Here is a 15,721-nt window from a genome sequence, read left to right as displayed (position 1 = left end):
GTACCTTCCAAAGTACTTTTTGACTCTGCACATTCCAATCCAAAAAATCCTCCTCTATTTTGGGAAAAACAGCCAAGGGCTACCCAGGTGTCTACAGTGACAACAAGCTGCCTGTGCACAAAGTTTGCTGAACTAGCTTGGATTTTTCCAAGGAAGTCATAGGAGATACTCATGGAAACGGTTCAAGAAAAAGTTAAATGCCTAGTCAGCCTCCTCTGTGGCTCTTACTCTTGTCCATGATGTTCTGCTCCAGTGTCTGTGGGTCATGAGATACTGCCTGATCCAGGTACTGCAGAAGTTTGCTCATGCTGGAAACTGGGATTCCAAAGGACTGAACAAAGAGAAGCAGCTGCTGTGGCTCCAGGTCCTGCAGGGCTGAAACAGACAAACACTGAGTCCTCAGACATCTGAACTGCCCATGGAGGGTCATCTTTATTACCTGATCTTTGTGCTTTTGTCTGGACCAACAGTGACACATTAATGACAGAGCTGCAGAGAGCCTAAAGCCAGAAGTCTGACAGCTGCCTACTATATTTTCTTTCCTCTGCAAATCATTGCCGCCTTATTGCATCTTCCAGTTAATTCACTCACTGGCTAATCTGATCTTCTGTTTAATTTTATTAGAACCTCAGTAATGCAATCATTCATATTAAAAAATAACTTCCACCCTATCTCTTGATGGCTGCAGGCAGGAATTATTGAATAATTCAATCACTGGCTATAGACAGCTGTCATTTAATTAGTAAAATGGGATGAAAGCTCTGAATACCAAGAAGAGAGCCCTGATGAGTGGTACAAGGACCAGAGTAACCAGAGGTTTAGCTTACATCCTTTAGGCATAGCTTTCCACAGTACTGTGCCTGTTGTCTGGTGATTGCATAGCTTAGTTCCATTTGTACTGTTGTAAAAGAGATGGGACTTCAATTCAGAGTCTCCCATTCCTTTAAAATACACAGAAAGGGGAATATCCATTGAGACTCACTTCCCTATTTTAAAAGTAACAGTGACAGATGGCTACATCCAAAGGCATCCAAACAGGATGGTTGGGCACACTTGAGCAAGGAAGCCTCTCCCTTTCCTTTCAGCAGAGTTTGAAACACCAACAAATGTGCCACAGGCTCACCTGCATCCACGAGCCGTGGGACCTCGGAGCGGATCATCCGCAGCTTCAGCCAGTCGGGGAGCAGCAGAGCCTCCTCAGAGGTGTCAACCAGGAAAGCAGTAGGAAGGGGCTTTTTCTCCGGGAACCATATATCCAGTAAGGTGTAAAAATCACCATCCCCTGCTTAAGAGTGGATTGATAATTATTTCCCATGTTCACAAGCATTTATAATACCCTGCTCATCTCTATCAATACACCAGAACACATGATTGTTTTAGTATTTCCTACTGTCTGCAGAAAGCAAAAAAAAAAAAAAAAAAACCAAAAACAATCAGCCTGCAATTCCTTCACTCTTTGCAGCAATATTCTGATAAATCTTACAGCTACAAACATGTATTGCAAGGGTCAAGCCTGTGAGTAGAAGGATTAACATCAGTCTTACCTGCTGAGAGACAACAGATAGAGAAAAGCCATCCTATTGACCATTATCCCCCAAAAAAATCTGAGCATACTTCACCAACCTTGAGGTGGCCCCAGTGTCAGGAGAATAACCATGGCATGGACCACAAGGATGTGCATGGTGGCTGTTTCCCCACTAGTCCAACGAAGGAACACCTGATCCTGGGACTCTGACTGGAAAAAGGCAGGATAAGACAGGATGAGCAAAGGTGGGGAAAGGAGAACATGAGGATGGACAAATTTATTCAGTCCATAGCTCCCAACGTCTCCAACAGAAGCCACAAAAGATACTTGGGTAAAAGTTAAAAAGGCATTTTACAAACACATAGGCTTGGCTCTGATATTATGTCACGATTTGATTATTTTCAGATCAGGGAATTCTTGAGCTGGACTTGGTTTATTCAAATTGAATAACTCATAAAGGGCTTCTGTTCTGATAACCTGCCCAATCTCTGTGAGCTGCTGGGGCAAGGCAGGAGGCACTCACCCAGCTGTACACCTCCTCGCCCTCCTTGCTCTGCCGCATGCGCTTGATGTAGCGGGAGAAGATGGAGAGCAGAGCCACGAGCACTGCATCTGACTCAGCGCTGTAGGAGAGCTTGGAGAACAGGTGGGACATGATGGTGGAGCGCTCCACGATCAGCCGGGCGACATCCTGCAGGGAAAAAAACATCCAGGAGGTCTTTACTGCAAAACACAGCCAGGTCCCACTGCTTCATTGCATCATGTCCTCCAGTTCCCATCATCAGCCCAGTATACACCACTCTGGAGATCAGCTTGTGGAGTCAAGAGTAGAACTGACCCAGGAGGGAAAAGGCCAGTGCTTTCCATGCATCTTACAGTGCCCCAGTGGAGCAGAGATGCATTCTGATGCATCCCACTATAAAGTAAGCATTTACATAGCATTTCTCTAAAAAGTTCCTGATGCTTATCATTCAACCTCCCCCACGTACCCAGAGGTACATAAGTCTTAAAAGCAACAAAAAATGTAACCAGGGAGAAAAAAGAAAAAAAAATCATCATAAAAAAAACACCAAAAGCTTTTCTAAAAAGAAAAAAACTCACACAAACAAATAAACCCAGAAATCTAGTTTTGGTTACAGAAACAACCCACCACTATAGTTCCTGACTTCCCATTCTCTCTACAAACACATATGACTGCAGGTCTAGCACCAGCTTATTTATGAAACACTGCCAGGTGGTGGGATTTCCATCAAAACACTATTCACTCTTGCATTCTCCATTCCAGCTGATGGGCTGCTGCACCAGAGGTTTTGCTCTGATCACCATTTCATTATATAAACCAAAGACACAGGTTTGTCTTTCAACCCATGCACAGACACAAACATGCAATTATCGGAGTAACACACTCCCCAAAACTCATCCTGGTGGTACAGCAAGTCCCATGCCTACCACTGTCCTGGAACATGCCATGTGTCCCCCACACAGTCCCTCCTCTCACCAGAGCAAGGTCGTTGTGCTGTCCCTGCTCCTCTACTGGGGCATGCTGGGAGAGGTACACCAGGTAAGCACTGATGGTCTGGGGATCTGTCTCCATGTGGATGGCCTAGAATGAGAATTCCTTTCATTAGAAATCAAATCAGGATTGAATGAAAACAAGCACCAGCATAAGCAAAATTCTTCTGCAAGCACACAAACATGCTAATATCACATGCAGATCCAGTTTGTTTAGATCTGTTTCAGCACTAGTAGAAAAAGAGCAAGCTGACACTCCCTTTGAGTTGCTTCTACCCACCTGCTGCAAGGCCAGAGCTGTCGTGGCTCTCACACTGTCAAACAGTGGCAGCCTTGGGAGGTCTCTCAGCAGCCACTGATATCCCTGCAGCAGCTCAGAATCACCAGAGTCTTCTTCCATGGGGTGATCCTTCTCCTCCCCATCACGCATTCCTCCTTCCGACAGCACCAAGGACAGGCCCTGCACATGTCACACACATACAGCTGTTGCACATGAAGCCACAGCTGGATTACTAGTTTCATATTACTGAATATAACAGAAACAGGCTTCAAACACCACAGAAGGATCCAAATGCAGCACACAACAGGTTTTATCTCATATAATGTGTTTTCTTGACAGATACCCTGCTTGAAGTTTCAGTCTGAGCATCTCTGTGAGGTTTCCTGCAATTCTCTTTACCTTGTCTATGCTCCAGAGCACCAGGCACTCACTCACAAACAACAGCCCCTGCTAATTATTCCACATGGCACACAATCTCCTGAGCCTACACCTGAACTCCACAGGAAACATAGTAAAATCCAGCTCTGTCTTAAGTACAACTTAGCTGTTGAACAATAACTTCTGAGCAGCAGGGAGCAGAAGTGTATTTGATGGGGTTTGGATTGTGAGACAAATCACTGAAGGAGGATGACAGGGAACAATTTCACTGTTCTGGCTCTGGACTCAAGATAACCTAGGGCTCTGCCCTGGGCTTCAGAAGACTCTACTCAAGATGATTTTCATTCTGCTCACCTTCATGGCCAGGACCCGGGAAGCCACCTGGGAGGAACTCAGGCGCCGCAGGAAGTAGTCAAGCACCTCACAGGTTGTCTGTTCATCTGCTTTGGGTCCCAACAGCAAGTCTTGCAAGCGTCCAAGCAACTGCCTTTGTTTCTGTTGTCTCTGTGGAGTGATAAGTTGGTCTGTCTAGTGAAACCAAATCTGGGATGCACAGAAAGTAGGTAACAGAAGAGATCCCCAAGAGAATGCTCACCTGGCGTTTCTTGGCACGCTGGTCCTTACTCTCACCCTCCTCTTCTTCTTCACCTGAGGTCGATTCATCAGCAGCATCATGAAGCAGGAACTCACAAAGACACTGCACAGGCAGGACATCCAAGGAGCCCTCACTGGACTGAACCAGATCTGCCAGCCATGGCATTGACTGTGATGAGGCCTGGGAAGGATGAGAGTAACAAGATCAGCAGAACATAGATGCAGCACACTGATCATTTAATTCCTGAGCAGCAAACCACATTCCCCTGAATCTCAGCAAACCACATTCCCCTGAATCTCACTTGGCTTCCTGTTGCCCCTCACTCTGCTCAAGTTTCAGAGGTAAGGGATCCAGTCCCACCACAGCCCACCTGTCTTTGGATGATGTTGAGAAGAAAGTCAGGATGGCGACTGCGACACAGAAGGTGGCCCAAGCGAAGAGACTGGTTCAAGCTTTTCACCTGCTCCAGGACATGCGGCGGAGGTCTGCGAGGGGGGCCCCTGCCACAGAAACAGCAAGTTACAGGCTGACAGGCCTTCACTCTGATGTGATGAGGATCAGTCAGTTCTGCAGTGCATGAGGGGTTTATAGGAAGGTGGCAGGCAGGTTGGAACCAGATGATCTTCCAATCAAAACCATTCTGTGATTCTGTGATCCCACACCACAGGGTTCTTCTTCCCCACATCAACCACCCTGTGGAGGAACAGTGCTTCCTGACTTGTTAACTAGGATTTCATGATGATACTAGAATGCAGAATGCTACTTACTGAGGGTCCAGACTTGTCAGCTGGGACAGCAAGAGGCTGCTGCTTTCTGTAATTGTTTGTTTTGTGGATGCAGCTGCCAGATGACCCTCAAATGCAAGAATCTCCTGTTTTTCTCTCTGGGAGATTTGAAGTTCACGATTAATCATCTCTGTGCGTGTCTCCTCATCCGTCAAGGTACATTGAGGATAGGAATAATTACTGAGAAAATAAGTTTACAAAAAGGAAATGGTTATCTTTTTCTATTCAAAATTCATGAACCAATAAGAAAGAACACAGGACCTCAGCTCTGATAGACAACATAGAAAAAAACAAGTAGTTTCTCAATGGAGTCAGGAGACTGAGACCTTCTCAGCAAGGCACAGCAGACATCCCCCTCCCCCTTTTTCTCAGCTTTATTCCCTTGCTTATAATATTTTTGTCGAGGGAAGGCACTTTTCCCACTCCAACTGCAGTGTTGATGCCAGTTTATTTTACACAAGTCCCTCTGGAAAGGAAGGAGTTGCCTGGCGCAAACTTAATTCAGAAATGTGTGTTTTCAGTAGTCTTTTTGATATATGTAGGGATTTAACCATACTAACTTGGTCATGACCATTTCCATGAGCATCTTTAGTGAGGGGTACTCCTCCCATGCAGCCAGACCTGCAGCAGAGAAGAATAAAAAAATATAGGAAAAAAATAGAGCCTTTAGATATACTCTATCACATTGCAAGGTGGGGAGACACAAACTCACTTGAGAACAGCTCATAACACTCAGAGTACAAACAAGGCAACTCCAGGCACATGCTGATCCAAATCCCAGCTGCACACATTTTTCACCCACAGGAGATACACAGTTATTTAACCCAGTACAGACCTTGCACACAAGCAACCAGACTCATGCAGAAAGCACCTTGGCTAATTTTTGCAGCAGAACTGGTACCCTGAGAAATGTCCACACTCACCAATATTTTCAGGATTGAATGCAGCTACTACTAGCAGGAGAGGCCAGGCTTTCCAGTAGAGAGTAGAAATAGCTAGATTTGGAGGCTGGTATCTGCAAAAACCACCAATAAAGATAAGTGGTCAAGTTTGGTTCCTTAGCACATCTCAAGTCTGCTTTTCTCCTTAACCATGCACTGTTTAGATTCAGTCATGCCAGTTCAGTGCTTTTCCCAACAGACACCCACACACACACACAAAAATCCTTTCAGGAGGGAAAGCAGGATTCAGCTGAAGATTTCTAGGGCAGAAAGGTCAGTTCTTTCAGACCAAAGTACATTCCATGACTCGGGTCTTGATTGCTCTAGAGAAATACCCACCTGAACGTGACCCTGAAAATCCTTGTCATTTTGTTATTACAAATTTTAATAGAGAAAAACATCTTAAAATCTGTGAGCTGGGAATGTTAGTCACAAGGTGATAGTGAGCTAGATCACAGCAAGATTATCTGTGTGATAAGTCTTACCCTGGAGGTAGCTGGATATTCTCTGGATGGTGATAAGTGCACAGATTTAAGACTGCATCGATCAGCTGGATTCTTTCTACCCTCAGGACCTCAACATCTGGAGAAGAAAAGACTGAACAAGTTATTGACCTGTCTACTTGCCTGAAAGTCCTTCAAGAAAAGCATCACAGTGTAAAAAAATTTTTACTTCAAGCAACTATGTTATTGTGGGCTTGCTCTTGTGATATTACAAAAACTAAAAATCAACATTTAAAGAGCAACAACACTTAAAAAAATCCTATAAGTCAATATATAAGGATATAGAGCTTTTCAGCAGCAATCTGGTTTAAATTCTTAAGGGTACTTTTTTTCCCCAAATGCATCCAATATGATACTTGTAACTTTTTCAGAACTTGGATACACTCCTTCAGGTAAGCAACAAAGCTGCTCAGAACTTCTGGGGCACAGAGGAACTAAAAATGCATTTCAACTTTGTTGCAAGTTTTCAGATTCACTCTGAGTCTTCCAGAATATGAAACAGGGCAGGATTTAAAATCCTATATGAGAAGCTGGACACATTTTGAGAGGATACTGAAAAGCAACAAAGCAAGCAAAGTCTAGACCCTTCCACAAGCACTGAGCAGTTCAAGAGCACCCTTTGCCATTAATCAGTCAGCACTAAGAGCATGTAAGACGCTTTAGAATCAAACTCTGACCACACCCTCAATTCTGCCACAAACACATACAGCTCAGCTAAATGGATGTATTTACCAGCAGTGCAGGAATTTAGACAAATGCTAAATGAGTTCATAAAAGGAGTAAGAGTAAAGATTGCTTTTGTAACTGCTATTCTGTAAGTGTCCCAATAATGGACTTGCGAAGAGCACACAATTGGCTAATTAATTTAACTTCCAATCCTTCCATTTTTGCACAGCCTACAAATTTCATTTTACAGTACGTACAGAGGACTAAATTGAATTTAAAAATGCTGACTCAAAACCCTGGGTGGTTGTTCACAGTCCTTCATTCTCCACACAACCAATAATTTCCCAAACACTCCACGATACAAAATTAGCAACAGAGAGAAACAGTAAGAGAAAATAAGAAGCTTCTCTAGTGAGAAAGCAACAGCAGCATGTCTGGCTTAGAGCCAAATGTTTAGCCATCACGACTAAAATATGCTTTAAGTGATGCAAAGGCTCTTTGGTAGGCGGTAGGAGCTGTCTCAGCCCTGGGTGGCAATAGGAAGATGTGAAGAAGCAAGCCCTGGCTGGTGGGAGCTGTGTGCAACCTCACCATCTGCCTGCACAGCTGCAGCCCTCTTCACCAAGTGGTCAGCGAGCTCCATGGCATCGGCGGGGCCCAGGGGCAGGTCCCGCGACAGCCCGATCACAAGGATGCGCATCAGTGTGTCCTCCAGGATGGGCACCTCGGAGCACAGGCGGAGGAAGAAGCTGCAGGAGACACCAGACATCAATCACACTTCTTTAAACAGCAGCGTGAGGGCTTCTGGAACCCTCCACAGACCCTACAACTCATCTGAGCAGAAGATACATCATAGCTTCTTTCTCCGAGCTCCAGCTCCAAATGCAACTATTTGAAACAAATTATTATCTGAGTATCACTTGCAGCGTCTCACACATCAACGCTTCAGCCTCCTTGAGTCTGTGCTCCCTAACTTTACCCCCGTTACCCACACACTGTGGGGCTGCCCTCCTTACAACTACAGTGTCAAGATACAGAACAACTTGGCACAGGAAACAGGAATGAAGGAGGAAGAGGAACAGATGGAGAGTGGAACAACACCCCCCAGTTTTATGGCAGGGTAACAGATGAAGAAAATCTGAGCACAGTTCCAAGCCTTTCCAACACAGAGCTATATAAGGATCACCAGGAAACGCCCACTCCTCTGCCTCCAGCTAGAGCAGCTCCCCACCTGCACCTGCCACGGGAGGGGCACGCACTCACTTGCGGTCACTCTCAGGGGGCCAGTTGTCCCATTTGTAGTAGGTTTCTGGCTGTTCTGTGAAGAGCACCTTGTGGAGGCTGTAGAGATAAAGAGGACAATAAACACTATCTGTGAGGCTTAAGAATACATACAACAGTCCAGTCTCCTTCAAATCCTGCTAAGGCTTCCCATTCTGCACATGAAGGAGTCCCCTCAGATAAGTGAGACTAGCAGCAGTAACATGATTCAGAACAGAGAGGACTGTACAATCAATATGGGCTCTGGGTTTTTATACTTTCAGTAACCTATCTTGCTTATTATTAATTCTGGCTTGAACTGTCTCAGTAATGCCTTGTGTCAAGACCCCAGAATACCATCTGTCTGCCAGAAAACAGAGCTATCAGTGGAGCCCTCAGCCATAGAGCCTTAAAAAGGATGTCAAACAAAAAAACAAGGAATCCACAGAGAATTTGTTTGGTCAGATAGCTAAAAATCCCCTACAGAGTGGATGCAAATAATATAAATCAAAAATATTTCCATTATCATATATTTCTGGTACAAGGATTCATCTGAAGGAATTTCAGAGAGGGAGACAATCCCTGCTAAAACTTTCTGCTCCCTGTCTGAAAATGGGAGAGAAATCTAACCAAACTCTGGTGTATACCTGGTTTTTCATAATGTATCAGTGCTGGGGAAGGGATTGGTTATACAGATATGACCAGGCTGACTCTCACCAGTGCACATAGTCCTTTGGAGCCAGCTTGCTGATAGATGGAACAACTGTATGCAGCCACCAGACAGCATCACGCTGGATAGCAGCAATTTGGTTCTGGAAAGAGCGCAGCACTTCCAGGTCTGAAAAACAGTCAGGTCACAAAATATATGTGGGCATCATCAGAAGCATGGTGGTTTCAAGACAGTAACCAGGACTCTGAGGCCTCAACAGTAGATCATTGAATCACAAAATGGTTTGGGTTGGAAGGAACCTTAAAGATCACCTTGTTCCAATTCCTGCACCACAGGTAGGGACACCTCCCACTAGAGAAGGGGAACCAGAGGAGTATATGAGAAAGACTTGAGTCCCTCAGCTCTGACAGAACATGCTCTTTACTTTCTGACATGTGCTGCAGCAAAACCCTAACACAAAGCACAGATGGATTAGATTTGTAAGAAGCCATGTGGGCAGTCATGTCAGTGCCACACCAAAGGCCTGTCTTCCCAGCCCCTTAATCCTTACAGCTGCTCCTTGAGGCCTGAGGCCCCTCCACCCACAGCTCCCAGCCCCAGCCTCTCAGCCACTGCTTCCACAGATACAAGAAGCGTCTGGCCATTCAAATGCCACATTCCCAATCTCTGTCAGCCCCAGGATGACAGCAGGCTCCCAGCCCTAGTTGATGTTCTCTCAGCATCAGGGACAGGTATCTATTAAAATGCTTATCCTCAGAGAGAACCTAGGTTCTTCTGCTTACTCTTTTTCTCTCCTTTGTCCCAAGCAATTCCAGCCTCCTTCACTTGGGCTGTGATACCCAGCATCATGGAGACAGCGAGCAGGTCGGTTATGTGAATGACAAACCGCTCCTTAAAATAGAAAGAAAGAGAAAAAAAAAAAAGAGTTGAATAGCAACACCCAGAGCTGCCTTCTGGAAGTGTTATGTCATCAAAAATTATGAACGTGGATGTCTGGAAATGAGATATGGGAGTGCTGCTATGAGACACACGAATAGTGACTCACTCAGACACCAAAAAGCAAAAGGAAGAAGGGCCAGGAAAGCAGACAAAGGAGAGCTCAGTGCATCACTGGCACATCAGCAGCACAAGGGTCGAGGATGGTACCTTGAATTCCATCTCTGCATACAGGGCCTCCTTCCTCTCCTGCATGAGACCCAGGCAGAAGGCCTGGAAGTTGATCTCATGCTTTGTCTGTTTGATGATCTCCCTCAGCAGAGCCCGTGAAGCTCGCAGGTAATCGTCCTTGGTGGTCAACAGGTCCTGGAACACCATTGCCAGGTACTGGGGACACACAGAAAGAAAACTTTCAGTACACTGTAATGGGTCTGCATCCACAAAATGAAGAGACACAAGGAAACCATGCTGGAGGTATCCTGTCCTTCAGACCCCTGGGGAGCTGCAATAATATTTCTCTCATAAAACTGCATTATCACCCAGAATGTGGGAGTTAGAAAACGCCCATTTATGTTTATTCCTACCAAGAATAACTATATAATTTCAAAACAGTATGATAACTATCAGACAGCTGTCTGTGAAAAGATTTATCTGAGCCTCAAAACAACTAAATCTGTCAGGTGGGGTTCTGGGGTCACCATCAGTCATCCAAGACACTGCACCTACCTTTGGAGCTTGCTCTGAGCTGTGCTGAAGCACAGTATACAGGATCTGCATATTGTTGGGATTTCTTGCATTTGATAGCTCATTGAAAATCACAAACTTAATGGTGGTGCCCAGGTTATCCCTGTGTGCATTCAGCAGCTCTCTGCAAGGAAAGAATAGGAATACCTGAACTGACATTTCACTGCAACTAGACATATTCTTCTCATTTCTCCTTGAAGTATTTAGCACACAGAAGTGAAAAAGGATAGAACAGCACATATCAAAGGACAATATCAAAGGACTACTAAAAGATTTCTAAGACAGTGAAATTCATTTAAATGAACACAAGACACTCCATGCCCCAAGCTGGTATTTAAAACCACTGTGCAGAGACACTGAGACTGTTAAGTCCCTGGGAACATCTCCCACAGTGCTTTCTCTTCCTGTCACAGACCCAGTCTCTCACCTGACACACAGCATGTAGTGGTTGAGAAGGACTTTTGGCTTGAGACGAATTTTGATCAGGTTGGAGATAACTTCCATGTCCTCTGAGCTGTGGGTGTTACAGTTCATACAGACTGACATCAGCAAGTCCTGAGCTGGCTTGGTCAGCTGCAGAGAAAGAGCAAACAGACTCCAGCCATTCAGACTAGAAATGTAACTGGAGTACACCATGCAGCCCTTCTGGCTGGATTCCAGACCAGGGTTGTGCCTCAACAGCTCCTCTCCTTACCTTTGGATTCTGCAGCCACATCTCCAGCCTCTGCACGGCCATCTGACGCACCTCTTTGTAGCCACAGGTTGCTGTCAGCAGCCGCAGGAGGTTCCTGGAGACATTGTCCATGGGCTGGCGCCGGTTCAGCTGGTCCCGAAGCATGTCCAGGACATATTCCTCCACACTCTCTGCAAGGTCTTCATACCTGGGCCACACACATTGAACTTTACTCATTTCCACACAATCCAGTCCAGAGATCAGCACTCTTTCTTGTTTGAGGTATGACTTGCAAACCAAGAAAATCCCCTCGTTTCTCCTGGCACTAGTTTTACCTTTTGTTCAACATCCCCCAGCAGTGCTACAGGAGTACAGAGAAGGAGCTTCCTGCCACAGCTCTGCAGGGTGGGTGGGCACAGACACACCTGTGTTAGGAGAGGAAGAGGCACTGTACCTGGGCATGAGCTGGCCCGCCTGCTCTGGGCTCATTTTCTCCTCAGCAATCAGCAGCTCACTCTGGCTGTCCTCCTCCTCTGTCATGGAAGGGTGTGGGCTATTCCCTAAGAGAGACCAGAACACAGCACTCTCCATGAGATAATTCCTCTTGCTAGAGATCACTCACGGCACACAGCTTCTCTCTCTAGAAATCAATCACTTGTGCTCTGGTTTGTTCAGCCTCTTTCAGGGATCCCTTCCAGCAAGACCACAGCCTCTCACACTGCATCCCCTAAAGGCCCATTTTTTACTACCCTCAAACATCCTCTGGACATGAAAGAGCCCCAAAAAGAAGAAAAGTAATGCCTGGAACTCAAAGCCTGGTCTATGTGACTCCATCCAGTACCAAACTATTCTAACCAGTCAATAAGCACTGCAGACTCCATCCTCTCCCTAAACCTTTGCTCCTGGTTCCCAAACATCATCTTACCAGCACTAAGGTCCCCTCCACTACGTCCAACTTCTCCATGCAAGAGCATGGTCTTAGGAGGCATCTTTGTGTTAAAAGCTGTCTGGATGTTATCCACAAACATCTTGCAGTGAGGGCTGTCCACCCAGATGCGCTCCCCAAGGGAGTCCTCGATGTACACCTGCAGCAGGGAGCACAGTCCATTTTCATGGGGTTAATTAAAGAAGTATTTGTGAGTTTTTATGGATTTCCAATACACATATTTTATGGATACAATATTTTATGGATTTCCAACATAGACATATATACATATATATGTCATATATATATATGTCATATATATGTCTATGTTGGAAATCTATAAAAAAATATATATATTATAATATCCATATATATAGTATATATATATATATAATATATATAGTATACTATATGTGTGTGTATATATATATATATAATAAGAAACTAGCATAACCAGTGCATGGATTAAAACCAGACCAGATAATCATACAAGAGCAAAAATATACACCACCACATCCCAAGCTCTACTGGGCACTTTCTCAAGAAAGACTTTACAACAATTTCTCCCATCAAAATATAGAAGCTGGTCAGCTCAGCCTTTTTGAGCTAATGAGCTATTTTAATCCCTACACACCAAATAGAAAGCAAGGAGTCTCTGCAACACTTACATCAATACAGACTCTCAAAGACATCTCAGAAAAGAATAGACTTAAGACAATTCCAGAAACCCATGGAGATTTTTCTTTAAAAAGATGGGCCCAGACTCCAATTTTGACCTCCTCCAGCTGCATTCCCAGTGGACAAGAGGACACTAGCCACCCCCTTCCCTACAGCTTTAATAAATCCCCTACTCCAACATATCCGCATTTCCCAACCTCGTCTGCCCACCACTGCCTCAGTCCAGCAGAAGCCCCCTCAGTTCACCAACCTTGACAAAGATCTCTGGCCAGTTCTCATCCTCTTCATAGGCTGCCATGAGAAGGTTGCATGCCAAGACAGACACAAGACTATTCCCTTTGGCTTTGAAATTGATGGAGGCATCTCTTCGGAGTAGGCTGCACAGTGCCTGGAATAACAGCCACCAAAAAAAAAAAAATAAATTAACAAGTGATCTATTGAGAAAGGATGCAGAAAGAGAACTACAAACTGCAGCAGCTTGTCGCAGAGCTCTAGTATTCACAAAGCCATGCAGACCATGCTCTGGCCTGAGAAAGTGCAACTCTGCTCACAGTTTGGCAGGAATGATCCATCAGTGACTTGGTGAGTCCTCACCTCGATAACTCCTTCAGTGGCAAATATGTTGGGTTTGATTTTTGCCAGGTACATAAGGCTCAGGTAGAGAGTGGTGTCAGGTTTGGCTCTGTTCATCTTCAGCTGCTTCACAGCTCCACACAGCACGCCCTCAATACGGTCATCGTTGCCTTCTGCCTCTGCTGCCTCAATCTCATCCAGCAGCACCGTGGGGACGACTGCAACCACCAACACACAGGCATCAGCATTTACCCTCATGGCAAATGAGCACCCTGAGATGCTGCAGAATCAGTCACAAGGCACAGCAAAGGACAGACCAGCTCACTTTTAGCCCCTGCAATAGCTTTTCCCTACTCAGTTGCCATTAAAAGTTCTGCTTCACAACTCAAGATGCCCCTTCATTGTTTTTCCAGGCTAGCACACTCCTGTGGAAATGTATCCAACATCAGAAACAGAATGACAATTTAAAAGGCAACATCCAGACCGAGAGTTTACTAAAGAAGTAAATTAATAAAATACCACAATCCAGACTTTGAGATTTCCTCAAAGGAGTATTTCACATACAGCTGCTAAACAGCTGTCAGACAGAATGAACACAACCCAACGCCAAAAGAAGATAAAACCTTGACTTCAGCCCCATATGCAGGGAAGGAAACCCTCGAGAACAGCACATAATTACAGTGTGGGCTTCAAGAAAGACTCCCGGGATGAGACTCCAGAGAAAGAAGTTTCCCCGAGGCTTCCGTGCGACGGCAGGAGCGCAGCGAGACCTCACCTTCGATGGGGATGACAGACGGCTCCTTGATGGAGGGCGAGATGGCTCTTTTCTCCGCCACGGCCGCCTCTGCCAGGCGTCCCAAGGCGCTGAGGGGCGGCGTGGAGGAGAGCTTGGGGCGCTTGGTCAGGCCGGGCAGCCCCGCCGGGCCCGCCAAGGCGGCGGCCGCGTCCCGCTTGCGCTCCGAGGGCAGCCCGGGCGGCGCCGGCTTCAGCAGCGCCACGGCCGCCTTGCCCTCGCCGCTCTGCCCCTTGGAGCCCAGCGCGATGAAATCTCCGGGCGGCGGGTGCGCTGCGAGGGGAGACAGGGCGGCAGTGAGCGACAGTGACAGTGAGGGACAGGGAGGGACAGTGAGCGACAGTGAGGGACAGGGAGCGACAGTGAGGGACAGCGCCCGCAGCCCCCGCCCGCCCGGCCCCGCGGGACTCACCGGAGGGCTTGGGCACGGCGCTGGGCCGCCGCACGGCCGCCGCCTTGGGCCGGTTCATGGCGCCGCCGAGCACCGGCCCAGGGACGGACGGACGGACAGACAGACAGACAGACACCGGGGACGGACGGACGGACGGACACCAGGACCGACAGCCAGGACCGACCGACGGCCGCGGAACCGGAACCGCCGCCCGGCCCGGCCCGGCCCGGCCCGCCCCGCCGGGCAGCGCCGCCTGGCGGGCGGGAGGGGAACTGCACCGCCCGGGTCGGGGGCTCTGAGGGAGCCCGAGGGCGGAGGGGCCGCGAGAGGTGGAATATGTGAACGTTTTGTTAAAAAATGTGTTCTTCGGTGATTGATCCGCCTCTTCTCCCACGCCACTAGCAGCAGGACAAGAGGGCATAGCCTCAGGCAGCAGCAGGGAGTGTTAAGTCAGACATCCAGAGGAATTTCTTCACGGAAAGGGGGATTACGTATTAGAAAGGGTTGCCCAGGGTGGTGATGGAGTCACCGTCCCTGGAGGTGTTCAGGACATGACTGGACGTGGCACTCAGCGCCATGGTGTATTGGAAAAAGTGATTAGTCCACGGCTGGAGTTGATCTTGGAGGTCTTTTCCAGCTTAAATGATTCTGTGATTGGGGGTTCTGGGGTCAAAGAAGGGAATCAAGGAGGTGGGATTGCAGCAACTGACAGAACAAGAGGACACAGTCTCAAGCTATGTCAGGGAAAGTTTAGGTTGGATATTAGGAAAAAAAAATTCACTGCAAGGATAATAAAATACTGGAATTTTCTTCCTAGGGAGGTGGTGGAATCACCATCTCTAGATATGTTTAAAAAAAGACTGGACGTGGCACTTGGTGCTATAGTCTAGTTG

General features: G+C 46.7%; 1 protein-coding gene across 2 annotated transcripts in view; it reads right to left on the bottom strand.

Annotated features, from left to right (window-relative positions):
- INTS1 (integrator complex subunit 1) overlaps positions 1 to 15,019 on the bottom strand; it is a 28,256-nt gene extending 13,237 nt beyond the window's left edge. Inside the window, exons 1-27 of one of the 2 annotated variants that reach the window (XM_021539703.4) lie at positions 14,850 to 15,019; positions 14,420 to 14,710; positions 13,666 to 13,862; positions 13,322 to 13,459; positions 12,394 to 12,553; positions 11,923 to 12,028; positions 11,490 to 11,676; positions 11,223 to 11,368; positions 10,778 to 10,919; positions 10,262 to 10,438; positions 9,898 to 10,006; positions 9,163 to 9,283; positions 8,449 to 8,526; positions 7,777 to 7,934; positions 6,502 to 6,598; positions 5,999 to 6,090; positions 5,636 to 5,696; positions 5,058 to 5,255; positions 4,661 to 4,790; positions 4,291 to 4,470; positions 4,050 to 4,199; positions 3,318 to 3,497; positions 3,024 to 3,128; positions 2,049 to 2,216; positions 1,624 to 1,735; positions 1,124 to 1,285; positions 229 to 375 (exon numbers count right to left, since the gene is read on the bottom strand). In XM_021539703.4, the coding sequence (XP_021395378.2) occupies positions 229 to 375; positions 1,124 to 1,285; positions 1,624 to 1,735; positions 2,049 to 2,216; positions 3,024 to 3,128; positions 3,318 to 3,497; positions 4,050 to 4,199; positions 4,291 to 4,470; positions 4,661 to 4,790; positions 5,058 to 5,255; positions 5,636 to 5,696; positions 5,999 to 6,090; positions 6,502 to 6,598; positions 7,777 to 7,934; positions 8,449 to 8,526; positions 9,163 to 9,283; positions 9,898 to 10,006; positions 10,262 to 10,438; positions 10,778 to 10,919; positions 11,223 to 11,368; positions 11,490 to 11,676; positions 11,923 to 12,028; positions 12,394 to 12,553; positions 13,322 to 13,459; positions 13,666 to 13,862; positions 14,420 to 14,710; positions 14,850 to 14,907 (3,850 nt within the window). In that variant the 5' untranslated portion in view covers positions 14,908 to 15,019. The remainder of the gene's footprint in view (positions 1 to 228; positions 376 to 1,123; positions 1,286 to 1,623; positions 1,736 to 2,048; positions 2,217 to 3,023; positions 3,129 to 3,317; positions 3,498 to 4,049; positions 4,200 to 4,290; positions 4,471 to 4,660; positions 4,791 to 5,057; positions 5,256 to 5,635; positions 5,697 to 5,998; positions 6,091 to 6,501; positions 6,599 to 7,776; positions 7,935 to 8,448; positions 8,527 to 9,162; positions 9,284 to 9,897; positions 10,007 to 10,261; positions 10,439 to 10,777; positions 10,920 to 11,222; positions 11,369 to 11,489; positions 11,677 to 11,922; positions 12,029 to 12,393; positions 12,554 to 13,321; positions 13,460 to 13,665; positions 13,863 to 14,419; positions 14,711 to 14,849) is intronic. The other variant, XM_021539704.4, reaches the window with a different exon arrangement.
- Positions 15,020 to 15,721: the final 702 nt, after the last annotated feature.

The sequence above is a fragment of the Lonchura striata genome, chromosome 14, assembly GCF_050655825.1.
Source record: "Lonchura striata isolate lonStrDom1 chromosome 14, ASM5065582v1, whole genome shotgun sequence".
NCBI lineage: Eukaryota > Metazoa > Chordata > Aves > Passeriformes > Estrildidae > Lonchura > Lonchura striata.
This window is presented reverse-complemented; position numbering and strand designations above follow the sequence as displayed.